We start from the raw sequence: 27,900 nt of genomic DNA, 5'->3' as shown, positions 1-27,900 counted from the left end.
ACTTTTTCATACTTATCTGTGATTTTGTTAGTGATGTCTGTCAACGCGCAGGGTTCAGTTGCTTAACTTGTATTTAGTGTTGGATTTGTAATAGTAATTGACATTTTACGAAATGTCTTGTTGTAAGTTTATTATTATATATTTATTTTGCTTCTAACATTAATATTATATTTATTACTTGTCAATAAACAAATAAAATAACATCTTGCCTTTCATACATATATAATTGCGTATAAAATGAAGTTTAAAGATATACAAAGTGTGCTTATAGAGGCGACATCGTATCCGACACAAGTCAAATAAAATTACTAAAAGTATAAGTTTAATACATTAATATATAATTATGTATAGTAATCTATTTTCAACCGACTTCCAAAAGGAGGAGGTTATCAATTCGTCTGTATTTTTTTTTTTTGTTTTTGTTTTTTTTTTTTTTTTTTTTTTTTTTTTTTTTTTTTTTTTTTTTTTTTTTTTTTTTTTTTTGTATTTATCGTGTAACGTAAATGAGGTTTCATTTAACTTGGTTTTTATTTCATCTAATCTCAAAAGCAAATGAGAAAGTTGAAGCTATCTTCGTTGTTTTTTATCTCCTGGAGTGGTGGGTTACTTAGATAAATTCAACCAGTGTTTACCTCCTTAACTATTGTTAGAAGTACTTTACTTATTTGTGATTCATATAACCGCGCACTTTGATTGCATATATTAATATTCAATACGACTAGTGTTGTACATTACAGTTTATTTATATTCTAATACATCCCGGCTCAGATTATGCAATTCTTATAATGATGTTTAAAGTCACTCTCATTATTTACGTTAAAAAAATATGAATGATATAATACAAATGTCGTTGGCGGTTAAAACATGTTGCTTAACAGACTCAATCGCTGTTTACGATAAAATGAAATTAGATATAATATAATATAAATATATATATAATTACAAGTATATCTGTGTGCTGGATTTGAATTGTAAACAAAAGTTAAATTGGTGTTCACATCCACGATTTCGATGAAGACTCGCGCATTATAACCACTTAACACTTAACACCTATCTTGCCTCATAACAATACAACGTATTTTCGTTTATTATTAAAGATTAAGAACCTTTATAAAAAAAGTGTAGATGTTCTGTTTGTTATGGAAACAATCCTTACTAAACTGCAACTTTTGATTACATCATATTGAAATTTTATAAAATGTAAATACATTTTATAACAAATAACAAATATTTGTTAAGATGTTAAGAAATAATCGCAAGACCTCCCGAACATCGAGCGCTACCAAGAATTACCATACCGTGAGAAATAATCACACCATGCATTCCTTGAAGCTACCACCTGTTGCCAGCGTCGCTGCTTTGTTTCGCAAGACCTCCCGAACATCGAGCGCTACCAAGAATCACCATACCGTGGGGACCATTCAGTGATTTACCGATTTCGTATATAAATATGTAATTCAGACTACAGAACTTCACTTTTTGTTCTAACATCGAACAGACTGTCACGTATATTATAAATTAGAAATAATTAATTGTTAAATTAAATTATTTAAATAAACGTATAAGTTAAATTCGTTCGGTTTCATTCTGCATCCTCAACGGCAGCCCTACGTAATTGGCGCAGTCGGTAGGATGCTCGCGGAACGTTTCGCGTAGAAGATTTCCGTAATCGCGTGAAGCCCCGCCGTAGCTTGTCTAGCTGCTGCATCCGTAGCATCCGAATCTACGAGTAGTGCTGCACGAGAGGTATCCAGACATCGATAACGCAGAGAGACCGAAACATGTTCATGTGAGTACACTAGATTCTTTTTAGTGGTTGCTCAATCCTAGCCTAACTAACCTGTGTGTTAATAAAATTTGCCAAGATTTTTCATTTAAGAAAATCGAAGGAACCTAGGATAGTTATTAGTAGTAGGCAAACTTTCGTAGATAATAGAAGAGATATTAGTTTAAGTAGTATAGAAGAACAAACGGAAATGTCTGAGTTAGACACCATTTATAAAGCCTTAAGGTTGGTACCCGAGTTCGACGGGAACCCAAATGTACTTACTAGATTTTTAAAATTATGTGATCAATTGGTAGGACAGTTTTGTAGTGATAGTAGTAGTGAATTAAGTAGGTGTGCTCTTCTCAACGGAATTCTTAACAAAGTAACAGGCTCTGCTGCTCGCTTAATTAATTCTAATGGGATTCCATCCGACTGGCAAGGCATTCGAACTGCTTTAGTGAACAACTTCGCGGACCAACGAGATGAGACCGCTCTATATAACGATTTAGCTATTTTATCGCAAGGTTCAAAATCCGGGAACCCACCCCCTACGAACTACTTTAAATCTAAAGAAGTAAATTACAATAGTTTCATTGACAATTCTATATACGATGAATATGCCGATTATTACGATCCTTATTTAACAGAGCACCTATTGCAGGAATATATACTAGATCACCGTAAGCGAATGTTAAAGGTATACGAAATCATTAATGAAACCGCCCTTCAGCGTCGTACTGAAATAACCGAGAACATTAATAGAAATGGCATAAAAAATAAAACATATGCACCTGATCAACGAATCTATGTCAGAAATCCCCTAGCTAATAGACAGAAATTAGCTGCCCGCTATACGAACGATACGGTTGTAACAGATTTACCTATACATATTTATACAAAGAGAAAGAGAGGACCCGTACCCAAGTCGCGCCTGAAACGGGTACCTAATCTCCGGAAATTTAGATTATACGGACGCACTAAAGAACGAAAATGCCATTGCTATTCTACAAAAGAACGAAAATAACTTAGCCATTGAAATAAATCATCAAATAAGTTTAAGCAAGCAGTGGGCATCTCAGAGTTCAAATGTTACAGATATGATAGTAGAAAACCAGAGGAAAATAGAGAACATTATTAAAACCATCTTAGATAATGATGTTAGGAAAGAAGAAGATGCAATTAAGTATTTTCATTTAGCCCAGCTACTTACAATACTAGGTGATGACATAGACAATTTGTCACAAGAGTTGTCAAAACTACAGAATCTATTGGCATTCATAAGAGCTAAAAGCATCCATTATTCCGTTCTCGATTACGACACTTATATAGTTATGTTAAATAAACTAAAAGGTTTATACAATTCAAATGTAGTGCTAGATATTAATTTTAGGGAATATTTAGATCTATTAAGATTAGGATATTATTATAAAGATAATGATATAATCTTGGTAATTAAGTTTCCAATCATGAATCCCAATAACTACATCCTTTACAAATTGTCCTTAGCCCCTAATAGTAATGATAAAATTATAATCCCTACCTATCCATACGTAGCAATTAACGAGAAAGATCTACTGTATATAGAGACAGAATGTCCGAAGTACAGTCACGGTCATCTTTGCGAGGACAACTTAAACCGACACTATGGAGAGCAAACGAGCTGCATTCAACATCTTATACTCCAGCAACATATCCATGAAACCTGTCGGGTTACTCCAGTAATCTTATCTTCTCAAGCCATGGAACAATTGGATGATCGTCACTATGTTCTGAGCTTTCCCAACTTAACGAAAGTTCATTTAACCTGTTCTCAAGATCAATACAAAAACCTTCTCGGAAGCTATCTAGCTGAAATACCTAAAGGGTGTGCTCTACAAACGTCCATCTTCACCATCACTAACCACCATGATCAAGTAAAAGGACAAGTTTTGAAAATGTTGAATATAGAATATAGTAATGAAGATCCATACAAAGCGACAGCGAAGAACATCTTGAAATTGAACAGTATAGATTTGACTCACTTACATTCAACCAATGCCAGGATTGCCTCTCAAGAACCAGTGACTTTGGAATTGTCGAACTTAGACACGCTCTATCACACGACTATACCTGTCTACCTACTCATCGGTGCATCAGTACTCACTATTAGCATCGTCCTCATTCGTCGCAAATGTATGCATTTAAGAAATACCAACCAGAAGGACAATGAGGCAACCAGAACACAAGAAGTCCAGGACAGCCCCAGAGATCCTATGTCTCTATCAGCACTATTTTCGACAAAAGTCTCCAAATAGCTGCTGATCCTGCGGAGGGAGTTGTTAAGAAATAATCGCAAGACCTCCCGAACATCGAGCGCTACCAAGAATTACCATACCGTGAGAAATAATCACACCATGCATTCCTTGAAGCTACCACCTGTTGCCAGCGTCGCTGCTTTGTTTCGCAAGACCTCCCGAACATCGAGCGCTACCAAGAATCACCATACCGTGGGGACCATTCAGTGATTTACCGATTTCGTATATAAATATGTAATTCAGACTACAGAACTTCACTTTTTGTTCTAACATCGAACAGACTGTCACGTATATTATAAATTAGAAATAATTAATTGTTAAATTAAATTATTTAAATAAACGTATAAGTTAAATTCGTTCGGTTTCATTCTGCATCCTCAACGGCAGCCCTACGTAATTAAGACGTAAATACGTCCTAACAAATAAAACTAAATAAACAAACTTCAATTTAATTCCGTCAACGGAAAATTTCTAGGCTGGCTAAACTAAACTATTAAAATTATAGAATATATAGGCTTATAGAAATAGTACTAAAGGATGAATGATGTTAATTTTTATTGGAGTACATTTCAAAAGTTTCTAATAGATTTATAACTTTCGTATACCAAAATTATTTTTGTTTTTATTTTTAAGAACATCAATTCGAACTTTGTAAAAATTGAGTCAGCTGTTTAGTTGGATTTTGAATATCTCGAATTTGTTTAACACGGCATCAGCGACCGTCCCAATCTTAAAGTTTTAAAAACCGAATTGAGTAATTTGTTTATTAAGTAGCATATTGTTTTATAATTTTCTATGATGGAGTTCTGCGATAGGTTTCACATTTATTGTTAAAGAATAACTCTACAGAGTACTTAACAAACGTATATTTTTAAACTACTATCGATAATAATTTCCGCTGTTATGTCGTTCCGTGTAAATGAACTTTGGGAAGGGATATATGTTGAAAATTTATGTACTAAACTGAAATGCTAAAAAATATGTCAATGCATTAGAATAATAAAAAAAATATATATTATATCACTGACTGAAATATATACCCAGTGTTATCATTGGTTAAAAATTTGCAATTTTCTCGTAGTTGTGCATAATGCTTATATATTGTTATTAGTAAAATTTCACACTTGAATGGTAATAAATGTATTCCAATATCAAATTGAACTTTACACTTCGTAATCAAGGTTAGCGATAAACGGCTATAAAAATCGTTTTCTTTTTGTAAACATAAACAATATTGTTATTTAAAAAGGTAACAGTTAATCGTTACGCAAATAATTCACAGATAATATTGTTTAAAAAAATAATTATGCAATAAAAAGAGCAAGATTACAACATTTGATAGCGCCTCAATCGCAAAAACAATTTAAAATATTTCGTTCGAATTAATATGAAACGGTCGCATATTCTGAATTGGTATGTATCTGTGCATGATTTGTTTTGTCACATGTAACATGTGTTATCACATCAGTATTCCGGTTTAAGAACTAAAACACTGTTTAACACAATGTATAGGTAATTATAGACTTTTTTATGGGACAGGTTGGCGCATGCGCATATGGGCCACCATCACCCATAGACAATGACGCTGTAAAAAATATTAACTTTTCCTTATATCGTCAATGCGCACCAACCTTGGGAACTAAGATGCTATGTCCCTTGTGCCTGTAGTTACACTGGCTCACTCACTCTTCAAATCGGAACACAACAATACTGTGTACTGTTGTTTAGCGGTAGAATATCTGATGAGTGGGTGGTACCTACCCAGGCGGGCTTGCACAAAGCCCTAAAACCAAGTAAAAAAGAAATGAGGGGTATAACATATCCTACCCTATCTACTATCATGTCCCCAGCGTATATACGGTTAGTAGTGTTTCGTTCCCAATCAATCGTTGACTATCGCTATCAGATCCATTTGCTTTCCCTTCCTTGTCTAATGAGGTACTAGTTTTTGAATATGTTTAAAAATTTGTAAGAAAGATCCCCTTAAAATAGTTCATATTGTAATAAATAACTAAACTTAATAAAAGCAATTTTATACAATTAAATCAATGAAAGTAATAGTGAGTAGGATAAATAAGCTACTTTACTTAGGTATTATGAGTAAAGATATGAACTAAATTGAATGAGATTGAACTTTGTTGTTTCATAAATTCAAATCATTTGTTTAAAATACATTGATAAAGAAAGCATATTATTCAATATAAGATTAAATAGATCATAAAACAGCGTGGAGCTAATACTTGTTGACTTCTAGACAGGATATATTACATACCTATATAATTGTATTTCTGTATCTGCATTAACCGGAGGTAACTTCACTGAATATAGTTTCTTAAATGGCGATTGTAAAATGCCTGTAAAAGCCTATTTGTATAAAGAATACTTTGATTTGATAGTGAGTTTCCTGGACTAATTTTATTAGCTTGAACGACGACAAGAAATATTACCTAATATACCGCCCACAACTATATATTTGCACAAGTATATTATCCATAAATACAAGTGCACAGTATTCACTTATAATCCGATGGATTCGCAATCGGACACGACCAGTAAGAAACCAGATGCAGGAACACCAGCTTTACGATCTTTAATAAGGGTCATACAAACAAAACAAATATCATCTGCACTAAAATATACTTAAATATAAATTATAAGAGTTCCCACTAGAATCGTTAGCGACACTTTAAACAGCTCATAATTTTACATTTACAGATTATTACAAACACTAAACAAGAGGCTGGCCATTTGTGCAATTTATATGCGTAGCTCTTATTTTGTTCTGAGCATGATATATTATATTTAATATTATAATTACACGAGTTTTATGTGGCTTTAATGTGTAATGCTTTTCCGCTTTCTTCGACAAACAACATTAAATTAATTATTTTTATACTTTGTTCTGTTATATTTTATGTCATATAAAAAGGTCATATTTAAATACATTTAATTTAGGTAGGTAGACTGGAAATCAAACTGACATACAAATCGGGTACCTATTAACAGATTGACTCGTAGACATAATGAAGCTTGCGCGATTACAAAAAAATGACCATTGAGTGATATTGCCACGGCTCGCCACTGTAATTAAGTTAATTATACAATAAAATGTGTTATAGCATTCTTCTCTAGAGAATAAAGCCGATATATATACCATTTTCGTATTACAGAAGAGAGCCTTTCATGCAATCTATAACCTGGGCCCCAATTATTCGCTAAGATGTAAATTTAAAGAAATTTCAATAAAGTCTGTCGCTTCCTAATTGTTTTTTTTTTAAGAAATTGTGACGTATTTACTATAGACGAGCATAAATTGTTACTCCAATTACCCGATTACACAGGATTATAACAGGATACCAGAAAATCTGAAAAATATTAAATTGAACCTTACACACCTGCACACCTTAAAAATGAAATGATAGCCTCAAGTAACAATTTTTTCGTTGTTATAGTATCAAAAACAATAACAGTAAAATAAGACATTAGAAAAAATAGCTGTGTTACTTCCACTGATTCTCAGGTCCGAGGTTCGTACCTAGGTTTCCTCTGTTTCCGAAATAGTGGTAGATTTTTGGCTATCAACAAGAAAGTGTAAAGCTACATTGAATGTAGATTGCCACTTTGATTTTGACTTAGTAAAAAGTTAATAAGTAAAAACATTTTATAATTACATATTAAAAATGAATTCGTGCTAGTATAGTCATTAGACTCGAGACGTCTGGAACCTTGAGAATGAGTTCGTTAAAAATAATGTAATTGCCTTTTATAAACAATAATTAAAAGCGACTCGCAAGACATTATTAAAGAGTATTTATATATTTCAAGAATTTCAAAAATGGAATTCGTAGTGACTGCTCATTATTTCTCATCGACATCGACATTCTAAAATATTATGAATTTGATATTTTTATAATAAAATTCTCAAACCGTTGAACATAATAAATTTCAAGTTAATATTACCAATGTAAATAAAGGAGTGTAAGGCAAATATTTAATGTAATAATATTATTCTATGTCCTCTTGCACACAATCCTCGTATATGTTTGTCTCTCTCAATCTACGTACCCACAAGAATGTACGCAATACCTACTGCAAACATACACGACATTATACTCAAAAAAAAAAAAAATTGACCGGATATCACGTACTATCAATGAAAAAAATTGCAAAATCTTCAGATATGTTATAAAATTTTATCTCGTTATTTTAAATAATTTTAAAAGTTATCTAAAATAGCAGCCTTTTTGAGAGATTAGAGGTACAAAATGAAGAAGTTGGTGTCGTAAACAATGGCGCTTAATACGATTATTCCAAACAAAGGAGTAATTTATATGCAAGCATTATCTCACGTGATTACTGAATTGCAAGGGGTGTTTATCCCTCAATGTCGGTTTAACAAATCCAGTGCTTACGTAGCGCTATGTAGATAGAAATACGCTTTATAATAGTCGAATTATATTTAAAAATTTACTTGGTGGTAAGGCTCTGTGCAAGCTCGTTCGGGTAGGTACCACCCACTCATCAGTTATTCTACCGCCAAATTACAGTACTCAGTATTGTTGTGTTCCGGTTTGAAGGGTGAGTGAGCCAGTGTAACTACAGACACAAGGGACATGGCATCTTAGTTCCCAAGTTTCGTGGCACACTGACGATGTAAGGATTTGTAATATTACTTACAGCGTCATTGTCTATGTGCGATGTTCACCACTTACCATCAGGTGGCCCATATGCTCGTCCGCCAAACTATATCCTAAAAAAAACTCTGACAGAACCACCCATATATTCAACATTTTAACATATTCAGTGCTTATGTAGCCCTATGAATGCTATAATTTTTAAAAAAGTTCTTATAAAACGATCAGTCTACAGTTATTGTAGAATATCAATTGAAATATCTTCAACTTTTGTACTTAGATTAAATTCTATTTTTATTTTACTCTATATAAAATAGTTTTTATTAGAACAGACAAAACTTTAAATCGTATTGGATACTAAAACGATAAAGTATTAATGGAGGAGGATACCATATATAATATATATGTATAGCTTTCATATTAGGCTAACATTTGATTAAAAATATACCAAATATAAGCGTTTGCTTAATGACGTGAGTGAATTTGATATCAAGTTTGAAACATTTTTAAACTCATATCTGTATTTGCGTATATCGTATAACGTAATTAGTGACCCGCCCCGAATAAACATGGGTGCATATAAAATTAGTTGCATGCAATCTCCCAGCCGACCTATTAACGGCGAGCTATCACCAGCGAGAGTACTTACATTGCATAATTATGCTATTTTTTCTGATGCTCTGTCTCTTGTAAAATATTCATTCTTCTGATCAACATTATAAAAAGCTCTTGATCTTTAACACTAATTTGTAACTGATTTTGTTTCCGCTCCTATTTCTTAACATATAATAAAATTCAAAATGTAATGTTTGTATATCTGTCGACTATTTATGGGATGTGACAGTTCGCTATTTACGCAAAGACATTCATTTCCAAAGTAAATTGAGAATATTAAGATTATATTTTAAGCTATCCGATACGATATTGGAATTACATCGTATTTCGATATATTAGCAATTTCCATATGTGACGAAGATGAAGATCTCAATTTTCATGTGCCTAATTTGTTTCATCTCGATCTCCGTGAAGGAAACATCCTGATCATGAGTCGGATGAAATTTTGTATGTTCATGTGTTAGATACATATTGAAATCTGCTACTGGAATAGGCCAATCTTGTTAAGGAGAGGTCTTCGTTTTTATAAGACTTTTACCCATTACTTTTGGGCTGAAAGTAAAATTGCCTTTACTGATTGACCGATTATTTGTTTATTTGATAGTGTTGTGATTGTTTGATAGAAATAAGAGAACGTTCTGAGCAAGGGACCTGACCTAACCTGACCTAACCTGACCTTAGATCTCACAGTTCACATTACAAAATAAAAACTGTCTTCTTATAATCTATACTAATATTATAACATATAATGTAAAAGTAACTCTGTTTGTCTGTCTGTCTGTCGCTCTTTTGTGACCAAACCAATGAACCGAATTTGATGAAATTTTGTGTGAAGAATACTTGAACTGAAAGAAAGAACATAGGCTACTTTTTATGCCTAAGATTTGATAACCAACCCCTGAAATGCGAGCAAAACCGCGAGTGACAATTAGTGTTAATATATTTTAATGTATATACTGAATTTTTATGTACGACCTTAAGTGCGTATGTCAATTATCTATTATATTATCTTCTAACTATAACCTCATACGTTACCGTTCTCTTGGGATTTACCCAATGCCGATATCGTATCGGATGAATGAAAAAAGCGCTCAAACCATAAGGAAATGCAAATAAATTTCGTCAGACGATTTATTTTATACCGCCTTGAACATTTTAAATGGAAATCCATTAAAGACTACAAAATAGACCGTTGTAAACATGTTGCTTTTCAATTAAACATCCTTATGTAAATAGTCGGACGAATCACAACATATTGCAGTTCTATTATTAATTGGTAATTCGATTTCTTGATTAATATAATAACGTATAGGCTAACTGTATAACAGTAACATATATAATTTTGATTAAGAATTTTGTAAGATCTACATATAAACATCTTTATATATTAGAAGAGAAAAATAATAATAAAGTGACAAAAAGGGACACTGTACTTTAGAATGAAAAATAACTAGAACTGTCTGAATGAGATTTAATTTGAAATTTAAAATTTAAATAAATTTACTGAATTCTATAACGATATCAAATAATAATGATTTTTTTGTATATTTCCGCAGTGTTAAATGCTAATGAAATTTAATTTTTATTAAAATTTTTACATAAAAAATACCACTCACTATTTAATCACAGAATCTCAGAAAATATAACGTCTACAAGCTTGAAATTTGTCAAGTAATTTCGTTATAAGGTGTAAACATCCACTAAGAACGAAACTTCACCCCTAAGGGGGTAAAACGGGGATTAAAAGTTTGTGTTTTATAAATTTCACGCGGGTAAAGGCGCAGAATTAACCAGTGTTACATAAAATATTGTTAATTTGCCTTTTCCTTTCGTATTATTATTTAACAGAAGCCATTACCATCCCCTTGAGTGACGCAAATTTCATTTGAAAACTCCCACATCCCAAATTTGGCTAACAATAATAATTTATTATTTTCCGCAGGTAAGCTCGGTCCGGGATACGCATCCCCACTTGACGCATATAGAAACGGCCCCAGGGAAGGGTTACTTTATGTTGTGTGCGTGCAACCAGACCCGAGTAAGGAGGACTATCTCGCTACTGTCGACGTGGACCCTAAATCACCCACATACAGCCAGGTTTTAATTTATTTTGATTGGCTTTAATCGGTTTCTGTATTATCTTTACAGAGTAGCTAATAAAGAACATAATTAAATTTTATAAATAGCTGTGTTAAGCCTGCCCAAAGTTCTAGATACGACAAATATGTTTTTAACAATTATGTTTTAAACAATGATATAAAAAATATATTAAAATATGTTAATTACATATTTGATATTTAAGTCGGTGATAAAACATTTATACATATATCGGTCTACCCACGCATTAATAATTCTCTCACCAAACAGTGATACTTTGTACAGCTGCGTTTATATTCAAAGGGTAGGCGAGTCGGTGCAATTACAGGCAAAGGGGACCATAATATTAGATCACATGGTTAGGGCCGTAGCGATAGTAAATGGTTCATACATCTGATATTATCAATAATTTGTTAGCGCCTATGAATACTACCATACTCCTTAAAAGTATCAATTAGGAATGTACGATCAGGTGATTATATGTGGTTCAAGTATGTTTTATAATTTCAACAAAATAATAAACGATATAAAAAATTAAATAGTACCAAAGCTGTTCTTACAAACCAAAAAAGTCGGTTCGTTAACGACGGAGTTGTGAGGTAATAAACAAAAACACATTTTTTAAGTCGGTCAATACTATTAAAACTAGCTTAAAAACCAATTAAACAATATCTTAATAATTATTAATAATGACAAAACTACAACCATTATGTAAACAAAAATATCATGACAGCTTAAGAACACACGTATCAGTCTTTTTTATAAACCAAATAATCTTCAAAGACGTGTTGTTAAGTTCAAAAAATATTTTGATTTAGTATTATGTCATGTGCATGTTTTAATTCTAGTTATTTATCGAGTTTTCAGGTTTACTTGTAGTCATAATAACATAAGAAAGCATTGCATAATCGAAATTATTTTATTACAGAATATTTATAAACTTTAATATAACCGTTCAAACGATTTCGTATAAAAAATAGGGAAGTTTTCTCAATTCGAACAGATATATTTGAACTTAAGCCGGGAGACCGAGTACTCCTGTTCAAACCTGTCCAAACGTCGATAGAGTAGACAAACATTTGTTCAGAACAATTCGCTGGACCGTACGCTGAATGAAAACTCGGTTTGGAACTTGAACTACAGTTCGTTGTACCTCAATGACGAATTTCTGTAAAAATGTTTTACAACCAAAGTTAAATTAGAGCCATTTTAATCAAAATTATAACGTTAAGTCTTTCCAGATTGAAAGTCTTTTATTGTATCTTAGTAAAGAGCACACACACATACACACATAAGCAATGTCACACTCGAACATTATAAAAGTATATTTAAATGCCGTTGATAAAGATACCCACATTACTATAATGTTGATTTATATGGGGCAAAAAGATCAGACAGTTGGGTGGTTTTAAAAACATTGACTATTCGTGACATATAATGCGCTGGTGATGTTGGGAACATAGATGTTGTATCCTATGTGTATGTGGCAGCACTAACTCACTCACCCTTCATACTGGAACACGACAATACAATATTGCTTTTTGGCGGTGGAATATGTAATGAATACGGAGGTCTTTGCAGAAAAGGTTTCGCATAAACCCTACAACCAAGTAAGCGGAAGTTGTCTGCAGAGAAAGCTTTATTTATACTGGTTTTTGCGGCTACTAATTTTAATTAGTATAGACATATAGTCGTTAATGAAGTCACGCGTGAAGCTCATGCTTATAGACAGAGAGAAAAGATTAAATTTGTTAAGTTTAATTTCTTAAAATAGAATTAACTTGAAGACAACGTGGAGATATGCCCTTTCATTAATGAATAGATCTATAAAAGTACTTACAGATTTTAATAGGCACTTTTATCATTTCATACTTTATTATGACATTTATTTTTATTATATTTACTGCGAAATTATTGCTAAACTAGGGATATTCGATTCGTATATGAAACACACTTATAAACGAGTCGCTGCGAACTAGTAACAGCTAGTATGAAAAGTAAAAAAGTATGTCAAAGCAATTCAAACATTGAGTGACTTTACGAAAATAATGTATGCGAAATAAGGTTTGTATGTCAATACAAAAATTAAGCACATGAAATTACAAATCTGTGGTGCTAACAAGACTATGAAACTACGACCTTAGATCAACACTAAAACGTTTAGTTTTTTTTTTTTATTTTGTGTCAGAAGGGCACAGATTATTTCGGCAATGTCACGTGCGATGGAGAATACAACGTTTAATTTAGTGTACCATTTCGGTTCCATTACAAAACAAGTGTCACATCTACCCCTGATTATACCATCGTAACTCTATGTAGCTGTAATTACCTGCTATTGCTGTTACTTAAGAGATAAAGAAAATGAAAATACGAAGAGCTAAATTAGCTCGGATATTAGCAAATAAAATTGTACGAACGTCCGCTTAGTCCGGAGAGATGTCGCAGCGAGGCAATAACGTTCCGGTAATCCTAAAGGATTTTAGGGCTAGGAAAGTATTATTGTGTATCTCGTCGTACGAACGTGAAAGTAAATTAACAACCGGAATGCAATATATCTTAGCTTGGAATTCGTTTCTAGGAATCATTGGATTTCCGATCGATTTTTAAAATTGGAATTGCTTATTGACTTTGATTTTCCAGTGGTAGGAATTTTTGCCAGGTACCGGTACCGTACAATAACTATACTCATTAGTTCACTGCCAAATTTGTATTCCGACTTGGACTGACTAAGCGATTGTAATAACAGGCACAAGACCTAGAGCTAATATATATTTTTCATTTAAGTGTTTATGTTAATTTTAATAATTGTATTAATTAACATGACCTTGTATTTTTTAAATGCAAGTTGAAAAAGAGTAACTACTGAGTTTCTTGCCGGTTCTTCTAGGTAGAAACTACTTTCCGAACCGGTGGTAGCTTCACTTAATTGTTAAATGACGATTCAAAAGTGCTTGTAAAAGCCCACTTGAATAAAGTTTATTTTGATTTTTGATTTTTTTTTATTTGAAAGTTATAAATTGTTTAAAATAAAATAAAATAAAATAAAAATAGCCTTTATTTCTACTACTTACAACTTATACTTTTATAGTTTATATTGCTAGATCTAAATTCTATTTCTCAGTAAACAAGTGTATTATAAGGAAAAACAAAAATATATATTTTAAATTTAACAAGTAGTAACCTCTCTGGCGTAGGCCTCTCCTAAACCTTTCCACTCTTCACGTTCCCGTGCCTCACGCATCCATAAGGGCCCCCGTCTTTGGTTAAAGATGTCATTCCACCTTTTGCTTGGTCGTCCTCTTCTTCTTTTTGTGTCTCTTGGTACCCATTCTGTTAGGCGTTTTGCCCATCTGGTATTGTTCATTCTACAGACGTGTCCTGCCCAATGCCATTTGAGTAGTCTCGCTCTTTTCCTCACATCTGTTATTTTGGTTATTTTCCTAATACTGATATTGCTGACCTTATCAGATAGTTTTAAACCGAGTATGCTTCTTTCCATCTTACGTTGGCAGATGGCTAATCTATCTTCATCTTGTTTCCTTAATGACCAAGTCTGACATCCGTATGTTAAGCAGGGTAATATCGTTATTTCAAAAAGTCTCTTCTTAATATTTACATGAATTTCGTTGTTTTTCATTATTTCTTTCGATCCCCAGTATTTCTTCCACGCTAGGGTTATCCTTCTTTTAATTTCTTTTTCTGTATTATTTTCAAAAGTTACGAGTTGTCCCAGGTATATATACTCTTTTACGTATTCGATCTTTTCACTTTTTACCGTAATATCTTGAGGAATTCCGTTGGTTAGGATCTTGGTTTTCGTCGTATTCATTGATAGTCCTACTTTTTGACTCTCCGCTGCCAGTTCATTCATCATACTCTCCAATTCAGTGGCGCATTCTGCGAAAATCACTATGTCGTCCGCGAAACGTAAGTGATTCAGTAGTTCTCCATCTATTCGTATTCCTCTTGTTTCCCAGTCCAGGCGTCTGAAAATGGATTCGAGCACTGCTGTGAATAACTTCGGGGAGAGCGGGTCCCCCTGTCTAACTCCCCTATGTATTGGAAATTCTGCACCTTCGCGTTCTAGACGTACTTTGGCGAAGCATTTTGTATATATATTTTTAATTAGGTTTACATATTTTTGGTTGACGCCTTGTTGTGTGAGTGCTGTCAATATGGCTTCGAAGTGTAGAGAATCAAATGCTTTTGTGTAGTCTATAAAGCAGATATATATAGTCTTTCTATACTCTTTTACTTTCTCTATTACTTGTGTCACAGTGTGGATGTGGTCTACAGTCGAGTATCCTTTCCGGAAACCTGCTTGTTCGCGCGGTTGGTGTACATCTAGGGTCCCTGTTATTCTATTCAATATGATCTTTGAAAAAATTTTGTATAAGTTCGACATGAGACTGATGGGTCTATAGTTGTTTAGATTACTTCTATCTCCTTTTTTGAACAGTAGAATGATTGTGGATTTTGACCATTGGTCCGGTGTGGTTTCGGTTCTAAGAATGTTATTGAACAAAGCTTGTAGAGGTTTTAAGAGTATGGTCGATAGAGATTTAAGGGTTTCGTTAGTAATGTTGTCGCTTCCTGGGGACTTGTCATTTTTTTGGGATTTTATTGCGAACTCGATCTCTGAAGTTAAAATTGTAGGTATCTCCTGGTTTACATTTTCTCCTCTGAACTTGCTTGATTTTTTGTAGAGAGGTGAGTATGTTTTATCTGTACCAGCATAGAGTTCTTTGTAGAATTGTGTGGCTTTATTTATTATATCAGGACGTTTTGTTAGCGTAATACCCTGTTTATTCTTCAAGTTGCCTGTCCATTCTGATTTTTCTATTAACTCTTTATAAGCTTTACGTACTCCCCCTGTTTTACTTATAAATCTTTCGAAGGTGCTCTGTCTTATTGCCCATTTTTGTTGCGTAATATTTCTATTAATTTGTTTGCTTATTCTTGTTAGTTCGCGTTTCACATATTTTGTTCTCTTTTTCGTATATAGTTCTTTTCTTTGCTGTAATAGTTCTTTTGTTTCATCATTTATATATTTATTTGCAAGTTTTCTTTTTTGGGGTAGCTGTTTTGAAAAGTTTTGTAACTCAATTTCTAGCTTATCGTATTGATTTTGTACTGTTGTATGTGTATTAATTGTTTCCATAAATTTGTGTTCCCAATGTTTAGCGTCGTTTTCTGAGATATTCGGTATGAATCTGGTATACCCAGCGGAGATAATTTTTCTTCTTTGTGGCTTTAAAGTTAATGACAGCGCACATCTAATCATCCTGTGGTCAGAGTTGAAGTTCAGGTTTTTTATTACATCGAAATTATTTATATAGGTTGGTTGGTTTGTTAGTATGTAGTCTATCTCGTTAAAGTGTTTATTGTTTGGTGATCGCCATGTCCATTTTTATGAGGTTTGCATTGAAACATACTATTCATGAAGTAATAGTTATTTTCGATTGCAAATTCTACTAGTCTTTGGCCGTGCTGGCTTCTATCTCCGTGTGCGTATGGCCCTATATTTTTTTCTTAATTTTTTTGGGCCATCCCTATTTTTGCGTTGAAGTCACCGAGCAAGATTATATTTTTTGTGTGAGTGGAGTCTAAAGCGGATTGCAATGTTATATAAAAATGCTCTATATCTTCTTCATTGCATTGTTCTGTGGGGGCGTATGATTGTATGAGTGACCAGATAGAGTTGTCGGATATTTGTATTTCTAGTATCGCCACGCGGTCCGAGAGACATTTGAAATTTACTATTTTATTTTTTAAATGTTTTTTAATTAAAAATCCTACTCCATTTCTTCCGTTCGTTCCACGCGAATGAAATAACATAAAGTCTGTGTATTCTTCTATTGATTCTTTTTCTTTTCTTATCTCACACAAACCTATAATATCCCATTTTATTGACATAACAGCGTGCCTTAGTTCTTCTATTCTACTGTCCGATATTAATGTTCTTACATTAAAGCTTGCTATGTAGAGATTTTGTGATGTCATTCTCTTGTTAATGTTTTTGCTATTAATCTGGTCTTTTGGTTTTGAATGTGGTTTAGGAGGCGTTGGTCTGGCTTCTCCACGGTGACCAGCCGGCTTGGAGAAGGTAGAGAGGTTACAGAGGCGCCAGTTAGTTTTTTTGGCTCCCTTCCCTATTTTCAGTTGGTAGAGTCGGGTCATTGAGGTTTGGCTGTGGCGGGCGTAGGAAACTAGTTATGGTTTGTGACTTGTTTCTTTTAGGTAATTGTTTAGTCTTTTCGTTGTTGCAACCTTTTCTTGTTTCGTTCGTGGTTCCTTCCGGCGATATAGACATGAAACGTTTGTTTGTGTTTCTTTCTGTTGGTGTATGGGCTTCTGATTTTCGTGGCCTTAGAGTCATAATTTTATCGTACCGTAGAACTACTTTTTTCCCCGCCTCTCGCTCGCGTTTAAACTCTTCTTGTAATTCTTTTCGTTTTTGTAGCACGTTAGGGGGGAAATCTTCTTTCAGATAGATGTTTGTACCCTCTAATGATTTCTTCTTTTTTAGTAACTCTATTTTTCTACTTGTTGTTGTCACTGTAACGGCTACTGGTCTTGCTTTTCTGGAATATTTCCCCATCCTATTAACGTGTTCTATTTCCCACTTTTGACAAGGTATTTCCATCATATTGTTTATGATATTCAATACTATTGAGAGTAAGCTTTCATAACCCTTTTCTTTTTCTTCGATGCCAAAAAATATTATGTTTTTCCTTCTAAGTTGTTTGTCTAAAATATCTATAATTTTTTGCTGTTGTTCTATTTTTGTTACCAACTGTTTAGTTTTAGTTTCAAAAATGGAGAATTTTTCATCTATGTTTTTATTTATCGCCTCTTTAATATTTTGTTCCATCTCTTTCATTTCCTTCTTGTTATCTGCTATGTCGGTCTGTATCTTTTGTAAAATTTTTGCAATTTCTTCCATTGTGAATCTACCGGTCACGCCCTCTATTGATATTGTAAGCTTCACTTAATTGTTAAATGACGATTCAAAAGTGCTTGTAAAAGCCCACTTGAATAAAGTTTATTTTGATTTTTGATTTTTTTTTTATTTGAAAGTTATAAATTGTTTAGTTTTTTTTATAATTTTTAGTTTTTTTTTATTTGAAAGTCTGTATTACATTCGTGTATAAATTGAAACGAATTTAAATTACAAAACGATTATTAGTTTAAATTAATACGTACATACTACTGTTATTGCGATTGTTTTCAACTTCAGCGTTTTATTTTTAACACATAGTTGCAAACGAAATACTGTAATCTAAGTTGCTTTTATTAAATACAAATAGCAGTAATAGAAATTTACATCAAAACCATTTTTCCCGAACGTTACGTATACACACTTGCATTCAAATTCGACCTTTATATTCGAACGACCGTTCGCTCGACAAAATAATATTTTATAAAAATATGGATCAACTGAAAACTAACCTAGTTGTATAGAGACAAAGTTCAATTTTACCTATTTATAGATTATACACATACATATATTTATAAATAACACTCACACAAATGTAGGAGGTGTATATAGCAGTAAGGCTTCATTTGTTCAAAACAAAAAAAAAACTTATATAGTTTAAATATTAGGAATAGTGTTTTGAGAACAGATTACAATTTCACGTTATGTTATGTGTATATAACTACCTCTCTAAAGTATATATAATCTGTGCGATTGATTGTCATATCGAACTTGCGCGAGCACCCTCAAATTATCATATTGCAAGTTTAATATGAGTATAATTTATATCTACCATTAGTTTATCGTCTCGGCAAACGTAGTCTAGGACGTCCTCGGTCACGGTGGTGTGACGACTTACACAAGACGGCTGGCAGGAGCTGGATGCGAGTAGGCCAAGAACGATCTCAGTGGCCTGCAATTGAAGAGGCCTATGTCCAGCAGTGGACGGAAATGGGCTGATGGATGGATGGATGGATTAGTTTATCCACCACTCCGCCTTCTAGCGTGGTGAAATAAGATCCCAACGTCCTTTTTATTTTGATGTCTAAAATGTTTGTGTTTTTGTGTCTTGCTAAAATATCTCGTATTTTACAGCAATTAACGAGTTTTACAAAGTAATCTCCAACGTCAATTGAACATTTAAAATCATTTATAGCTTTTCGATAGAGATTAGATCATTTATATTCAAAGGGGACAGTTATTGCCTATAGAGACTGCGTAATGCTCCGCACCAAAGGTCTGTGAAATTTTAATGTTATTAATTACAGGTCATTCACCGCACATACACTGGGAGCGTCGGAGATGAGCTTCATCACAGCGGATGGAATGTTTGTTCGAGTTGCCACGACAATCCGGAACTAAAAAGAAATTTCCTAATACTGCCGGGCTTACATTCCTGCAATGTCTTCGTTATTGACGTTGGCACAAACCCACGCAAGCCGGAGCTGCATAAGGTAATAAAGTTAGATTAAGTACCATCAAAGCTATTAACGTGGAACATTTACTCCAACTTTTGCAAGATTTACGGTGGATGTTATATCATTTTAATCAGTAATGTAGATTTTTGTGATGCTATATCAAACTTTTTAATAGCTTTTCGTACACTCTCGAAGACGTGATACTTTTTTTTTTTTTTAATTTCAAATATTGTCGGATTATAATTTAAAATTAGAACCGTTGGAACACGGAAAATTTATTTAGAAACCGATGACGTAATCAGACAAAAAATAAATTTAGTTCCAGAAACTGTATAACGTACGCTTTACCATCACTATTGATATCAAATTATGGTATTATAAATGCATAAAATTTCCATTAAGTCGTTTCGTTTATTTATATATAATTTGAAGCATTCTATGAAATATATTTAGTCTCTAGATCTCTTTAAATTCATATATTTTAAGCTTGAAAATTCAGATCATTTTCATACATAAAAAACCTATTGTGGTTTCTTACTAGTTAAAAACTCGAAGCGTTAGTAACATGGACAAGTTGGTTCTTGTTTGCGCGAAACTCGTAAAACTGAATTTTTATGTCAACGGATCGGATAAACTTTTTTAATTTCATCATCTCTTTTTTCATACTTTCAATATCACATGCGGCCATTGTTTAATATTGCAAGCCAGTATAAATAACCGAACGTTGAATTTTATACGATCTTCAATATTGAAATCTAAATGAAATGTTACTTTTATAATTATTTGTACGGTATTAAACTGCCTTTATGTATAAAAAAATGACCCGATATAATACGAGTTAAATCCAAATGACGTCAGATTTTCCATTTTCATTCATATATACCTCTTTTTATTATGTAATTGTAGTTTAAATTTCTATAAAAAAATGTTTTAAATTACGATTTTATAAGTTAGTATAGAAGACTAGTTATCATCATATTCGTGAAAGAGCAATCGTTAGACAAGGACAGAGCTACGTACGCTTTTATAATATTAGTATAGATTGTCTATGAACCATCCAGTTGGTACATATTAAGTATATTTATTTGAGATAAATATACTGTGATATTTAACAAAGAAATTTAAAAAATTACATATAATACTTGAATTTTCTAACAGAGACGATACTTATAGTTTACACATCACACAGTTCTCTATTATATAACGCAGTATATTATTTCCTAAATCGTTTAACGTATAGCTATGACAATTAGCTGACATTTGAGCACGGATAATGTAAAGGATGTTATGAGATTCAATAAGAATTCATTTTGCAACTCACTTATAAAATTTTGATAATCAACTAACAATGATACGCCATTTTGATACATATGTGCTATAAATTTGATAATTATTATAGTCAATTTCGCATATGACGTTCTTATATTTGACTTGCTCTGCGTTGACTTACGACTTTCTTCTTACAGAATGCCTCTACTATTCTCGCATAAAAACGCGTCCTTCACATTAAAATATCGGCGTCCATCTATACATATAATAAAATTGGAGTGTCTGTTTGTAATATTAAAATAGTACTTATACCAAAATAACATTTTTTACATTTTTTGTCGGTCTGTCTGCTCGTCTGTCTGTTTGTTGCAGCTAATCTAAATAAATAATTTTGACGACCTCCGTGGTCGAGTGGTGTGTGCACCGGTTTTCATGGGTACGCCACTCCGAGGTCCCGGGTTCGATTCCCGGCCGAGTCAATGTAGATTATCATTAGTTTTCTATGTTGCCTTGGGTCTGGGTGTTTGTGGTACCGTCGTTACTTCTGATTTTCCATAACACAAGTGCTTAAGCTACTTAAATTGGGGTCAGAGTAATGTATGTGATGTTGTCTCATATTATTATATTATCTTCAAAAGAAAACTTAAAACTCGGAGAACTCAATGCACAAAAAAAAAAAAGAGAATCTCTGGAACGGCTGGACCGATTTTAACGGGCCTTTCACTGGCAGATAACTGACATAATAAGGAGCAACTTAGGTTACAATATAATTTCTTTTTTGTTAAATTCAAACGCGTACAAGGTCGCGGGCTCAGCTTGTTAATAAAATAATCTTATTTATATTTTTTGCGGTCATTATCCTTGCGTTAGTCATCTCAAGACTAAGACATCTTGGAAGCACGAGTGTCACTCATAATAATGAACGCTGATAATTAAATGTGGAGTGGCCTGTTTTCGTGAGTGAATAAATCTTAGGAGCATAATAGCTTACAAAGAGGCATACCAATCATGCCGGCCATTCATCTGTTATATGAAAGTGTTTTATTTGTGCAATAAATTATTAATTAGAGGTTGTATTTGGTGGTATGTGGATTTTCAAACAACTTATATTTAACAAAATTTTGTCTTAATTATTATTCATATTTTTTACATGAAGAGTATTTATAATCGGAATTAAGGTCACTAGTATCACATATATAAAATTCTTTCATCTTCATGTAAAATCAGTCGTTCATAACTATAATTTTCTTATTTGTAATTTCAATTAAGTGAATTCACACAATACTCGAAAAATCACTTCCACGATAATATAATTCCATAACGTCACGCTTCACTATAATAATGACATAAAGAAAGATACGCTTAATAATATATTGATTATATATACTATGCACTGAGTACGTATCGCTCGATTAATTTCCCAGGATACTACAGTAGCATTTAATAATGTAAGTTATGCAATAAATGTTAGTAACACTACCTACATCGTTCCGTCGATCATCGCCCGACTCAACTATAATTATTATCCACATAGTTATAAAGTGAAATTACCCTACAACTACCTCTGCCCAACTCGTCCCAAATCTATCGTCAAACTTTGAACATTCAAAATTCTGCGAAACGGTTTTCAACTCATATTAGCTATTTAATCTATAATATTCCACATATTTTTCCACTTTCTATATAATACTTTGTATACTTTGCAATATACATATATAATATAATTATTTTTTTTGTACGTTAATCACATAATAAATAGGGTAGACTGGTTACGGTTGAAAAAATTTAGCTTCTACGGCTTTTAATTTTGTTATATACTAACCAAATGACGATTTTGACACGTGAAATTCAAAGCTATACTTTTAGCTACAATATGGTTTTAAAATTATAGTTCCCGGATTAATATTTTTAGAAATATGTGAAATTTAAAACAAATACATATTTTGTTTCAATCGTCCCCATGGCAGAGGCGGTTATGTATGTATCAGCAAACCAAAGTTTCATCAAAATCGAACGTATCTTTGAGAATCAGTGAACAAATATACAAATGTTCGTTTTATATCAATGTTTTTATTATCATAAAAATTAATAACATTAAATGTTTAAATATACAAATATGAATTAAAAATAGTTACTGTATAAATCTTGACCGCGTGGAATATTAACAAGAATGATAGCTTTAAATTAATTTAAAATAATATTCTTAATTTTAGCGAGAATAATACCCACTGTAATAAAATTTATTTCGTTTGCATATCAGAAACATTATACCAAGCTGCGCAGTATTATTATTCCATTAGAACTACTTTCGGAGCGGTATAAAAAGCTTTAACTCAATCTGCGCAAATGCCTCTGAACCCTTGTCGAATGTTCACAGCCTGAAATCTCATTACCAGGTAATCGACGGCTCCGAGATGAGGTCATTCAACTGCACTTTTCCTCATACGACACATTGTTTAGCCAGCGGAGAAATCATGATTTCGACTATGGGCGATGAAAACGAAAACGGAAAAGGGGATTTTGTGCTCATTGATTCGAAAACTTTGCAAGTGACAGGTAAGTGGTTGAGGACTCTCGAACTCCGTAGGGGACATAGATTTGCACTATGTTATGGACATAACGATAATTTGAATACATTTTAGGCACTTGGACGAAAGGGAAGAAAGCAAAGTTTGGTTACGATTTCTGGTACCAACCTTATCACGATGTAATGATCGCTTCAGAATGGGGTACCCCAAAATTCTTCAAATCGTAAGTTAATTAAAAGCAATTCTTTGGAACAAAACAAAATATATTTTTCAATTCATTTGAAGTTTAGTCACGCCTTTTAAATATGCTCTTGCCTATATATCTTTATCTAAAGTATAATAAATTATTCCACGAACCTTTAACGAATATAAAATTCGTTCTTTTATTTTCTGTAGGGGTTTCCATCCGGACGACGTTCCTAACTCAGAGAGATATGGGACCTCTCTAAATATTTATAAATGGTCCACTCACGAGATAGAACAAGTCATAGATTTAGGTAGCGAGGGATGTGCGCCCCTTGAGATCAGATTCCTTCATGATCCTAAATCCGCACAAGGATTTGTCGGATGCGCTGTCGAGGCTAACGTATACAGGTAAGAGATTTGAATACATTTACTTAGCAAACCAAATGTATAGCTTTATTTAGGAACAATTTGTTGCCACAAATTTCTCTCTAATATATTATTTTATTATAGGTTCTATAAATCAGACAATGGAAAGTGGAAGGCAGATAAAGTAATCGATATTCCAGCAAAAAGAGTTATAAAAAATGGCGTCGAAACTGACATCAATGGTAAGAGAAATGATTTAAATTATATGGGCGTGCTTAACCGGTTCTTATGTTAAAGAAACATTAGTTTTGTTCGAATTATCAACAATGTTACACACAATCTGATCATTGGGTTGCTATTTATGGATTCAAAGGCTATGAATACCTGATAGTTGTACAACTGACTGTATTTACGAGTATTTCATTAAGTAGTTATAGATCAGTTCACTCACGATATATTACATACGCATATAATTGTATTTTACTAACATGACTTTGTATTTTTAAATGTTGAAATAGAGTAAGCACTGTGTCTTACCGGTACTTTTCGGTAGAATTTTCATTCTGAACCAATGATAGCTTAGTAAAAAAAGTATATTTTGTTTCGAAGGTGCTTCACTCCACGTTAAATTATCTACCTGAATTAAAAATTATAATCTTGAATTATTTTTTGCGGTTTTATTCTTACATTAGTCGTCTAACATACCTGAGACATCCTATAATTACGAGCGTCACTCAAATTTAATAGTGAATACATTTACAATAATCATTAAAGTCGATCAGATAATTCAACTAATAAAGCGAATCATTTTTTGAAAACAGTATAAAATTCTATCGTTGTTTAAAACCCATTGATATTAATTTATATAAACTTGTGATGATATGACATGACAGTGTCATTAAATGATTTTAGGTTTGATGTCCGATATTATTCTATCACTGGATGACAAATACTTATACATTTCGTGCTGGTTACACGGCGATGTGAGACAATATGACGTATCTGACCCAAAGAACCCCAAGCTGAAAGGCCATGTTCATTTAGGCGGCGAAATTGTGAATTATGGCCTGAAAGTCGTTGAAGATAAAGAGCTGAAGGCAAGAATTTCTCATTTCCTAACACGAGCAAATAATAGTTGAAATTAATGCTTCATGACTCCACACAATTACAGTTCCGCTTTGTCATTCATTTCGAGTTCTACTCTTTGTTTTTTAAATTTAACGCTTCTAATATTACTTTCATAGTTGTATTGTGTGTACCACAGACACTTTTTGAAGAAATAATGAAGAAATGACTAATATTTTTAATATTGTTATATGATAAATACATGTTACCGTATAAATAATAATAATTACGTTACCTAATGTATTTATTATTTTAAAGCGTTTTTTTTTAACGAAAGTGGCCAAATTATTAAATAACAGCCTGTAAATTTCTGAAGGTTTTGGAACATATTCCACTACGCTCCAATACGATTTGGTGGAATACTTGCGGTGAATATTTCTATTAAAAAACACATGCAGGTTTCCTTAGGATGTTTTCCTTCACCTCCTAGCACAAACACACAAAGTGTAAAATAAAGTGTCATAAATATAGGATCTAATTAATTTATAATATTACGTGCATTATTATGTGAGCATGAGATATTATAACAGCAAATTAAATGGAACTACGTCGAATACATGTTCTTGTTTGTTAAGGAACCCCCTGAGCCGGTAATATTAAAAGGCAAACGATTACAAGGAGCGCCTCAGATGCTGCAGTTATCTTTGGATGGAAAACGCTTGTACGTGTCTTCATCTCTTTACTCTCCATGGGATAAACAATTCTATCCTCAAATGACAAAAGAGGTTGGTTGAAAATTTTATCAGACTATAAACTTCGTTCGATTTAATTTTTGATCTTTTGAATAATTGAATGCTGAACTTGTAATTTTAATTTTACTACGCTTATAATAAAGTATATATTTAGTTAAGTAACATATGAAAAATTGTATTTCACTTTGTAAGATATTTCCATCTCCTTAAAAATAGATGAAATATTCATTTTTAATTTGCTACTGTCATAATTTTGTTTATGTTTGTGTTTTTATTTGTCATTTTCAATTTATATTTTAATTTGTAATGTTGCAATAAATTACTTTTATTTTAAAATTTCGAATAGTTATAAGATCCATATTTTATATACAAGTCTGATAGATATAGCAAGGAATTAACAGTGTATTTGTATGAAATCCATTGTTACGAATTAATTAAAACGAAAGTCAGATTGATTGTGAAAAAAATATATCTTTTCAAACTAATCATAGTCGTCGTTTTACATCATATGTAAAACGAAAATAATTAAGAATGTACTTTTTAAATGTCAAAAAAAAGAAAAGAAGTTAATTCATAGAACGTAGACTAAAGTTATAATATTATATAAACTTAAAATGTGTAAGTACAAATAGATAAAAATCATAAAAGTGCATGGAAATTTGACGTCATATAACAGAAGTATTTGCATATTCAGGGAGGTTGGATGGTCAAGTTGGACGTAGACACGGTTAACGGAGGCATGAAATTAGACCCGGATTTTCTTGTCGACTTCGGTAAGGAACCGAACGGGCCAGTTTTGCCGCATGAAATGAGGTAATGAAACTTCCTTCAGCTGTTTTTGATGTAGAGATTCTACTATTCGAGACGCCTCGATTTTCTTCCAACGTTTTATGTAATATTTTAAGGTTTTATATCTTACTGTGGATGAATTTTCATAGACATAATTTACATGTTTGTAACAGTCATAATAAGTTCCTTATTTTTATGAGTGAATAGTTATAATATATTTGATGTATAATTATGACAATTGATATCACCATAGATGTGACACCAACTTCGAGTTGCTTTGTAGGACCTTCTAATTTTTATAAGATAACACTGCTGAAATTAACTACACTTATATTATACTAGTTCCCACTGCTTCGCTTACGTCTTAGAGGTTGGTTGTCAGAGTTAGGATTAAAACAGCTAGTAATTTTTTTTATAAATATTGGAGAACATCACGTACATTACTCTGAACTCAAAATATATTATAATAAACCTTCTACATCGATTCGGCCGGGAATCGAAACCGGGACCTCAGAGTGGTGTACCCATGAAAACCGGTGTATACACCACTCGACGTCAAATTAAAGCATACCTTCCTTGGAATCATACCGATTTTATCAAATGTACTTCAAAGAAAGTGTAAGAGTTACTTTCGTATTCATAATATTACTAAAGATAGATAAATATAATTGTTTGTTTTTTCCTATAGATATCCAGGAGGCGACTGCACTTCAGATATTTGGTTGGCTGAAAATTAACTAAGTAAATTGCTGTGCCAATATTTTTATACGCTATCCCTTATAATATTAATGTGATGTATGCTGTTCTGAATCGTATACTGTATTAAAATATAATTAATCTATATCAAAGTGTAAAACGATTTTTTGTACAAAGCAATAAATATACGATTGAATAATTGACAAATGTTTTTTTTTTATTCAATTTTCAAACTATGGGTGTACAAAATTAGTGTCATTGAAAAAGTTCTTATTTGAAAACTTTTTACAATAGATTAACCGTCGAGCCGAGATGAGTTCGCAGATAGGACAAGTGGAGAGAAACTTGCTTACAGAATTTAAAACACGTTTTAAGAAGAGTTGCTACACAACTTAGTTCTGAAAAATATTTCTTTTCATTTTGAGTTACACAAGTACAGTTAGT

General features: G+C 32.6%; 1 protein-coding gene across 1 annotated transcript; it reads left to right on the top strand.

Annotated features, from left to right (window-relative positions):
- On the top strand, positions 1-27,663 carry LOC124536194 (methanethiol oxidase). The gene is made up of 11 exons (XM_047112674.1): positions 1-122; positions 11,254-11,408; positions 19,656-19,841; positions 23,471-23,630; positions 23,717-23,825; positions 23,999-24,196; positions 24,299-24,396; positions 25,067-25,251; positions 25,855-26,004; positions 26,666-26,784; positions 27,449-27,663. The coding sequence occupies exons 1-11, from the start codon at positions 113-115 to the stop codon at positions 27,495-27,497; spliced, it is 1,419 nt and encodes a 472-aa protein (XP_046968630.1). The 5' UTR covers positions 1-112; the 3' UTR covers positions 27,498-27,663.
- The last annotated feature ends 237 nt before the right edge of the window (positions 27,664-27,900 follow it).

The sequence above is a fragment of the Vanessa cardui genome, chromosome 16, assembly GCF_905220365.1.
Source record: "Vanessa cardui chromosome 16, ilVanCard2.1, whole genome shotgun sequence".
Lineage (NCBI taxonomy): Eukaryota > Metazoa > Arthropoda > Insecta > Lepidoptera > Nymphalidae > Vanessa > Vanessa cardui.
Note: the sequence above shows the minus strand (reverse complement) of the source record. Positions and strands in the feature narration are given on the sequence as shown.

Coding starts and splice junctions, on each gene's coding strand:
- LOC124536194 (XM_047112674.1), top strand. Junction 24,397..25,066: donor CGTCGAAACTGACATCAATG/GTAAGAGAAATG, acceptor AAATGATTTTAG/GTTTGATGTCCGATATTATT. Junction 25,252..25,854: donor TTGAAGATAAAGAGCTGAAG/GCAAGAATTTCT, acceptor TTGTTTGTTAAG/GAACCCCCTGAGCCGGTAAT.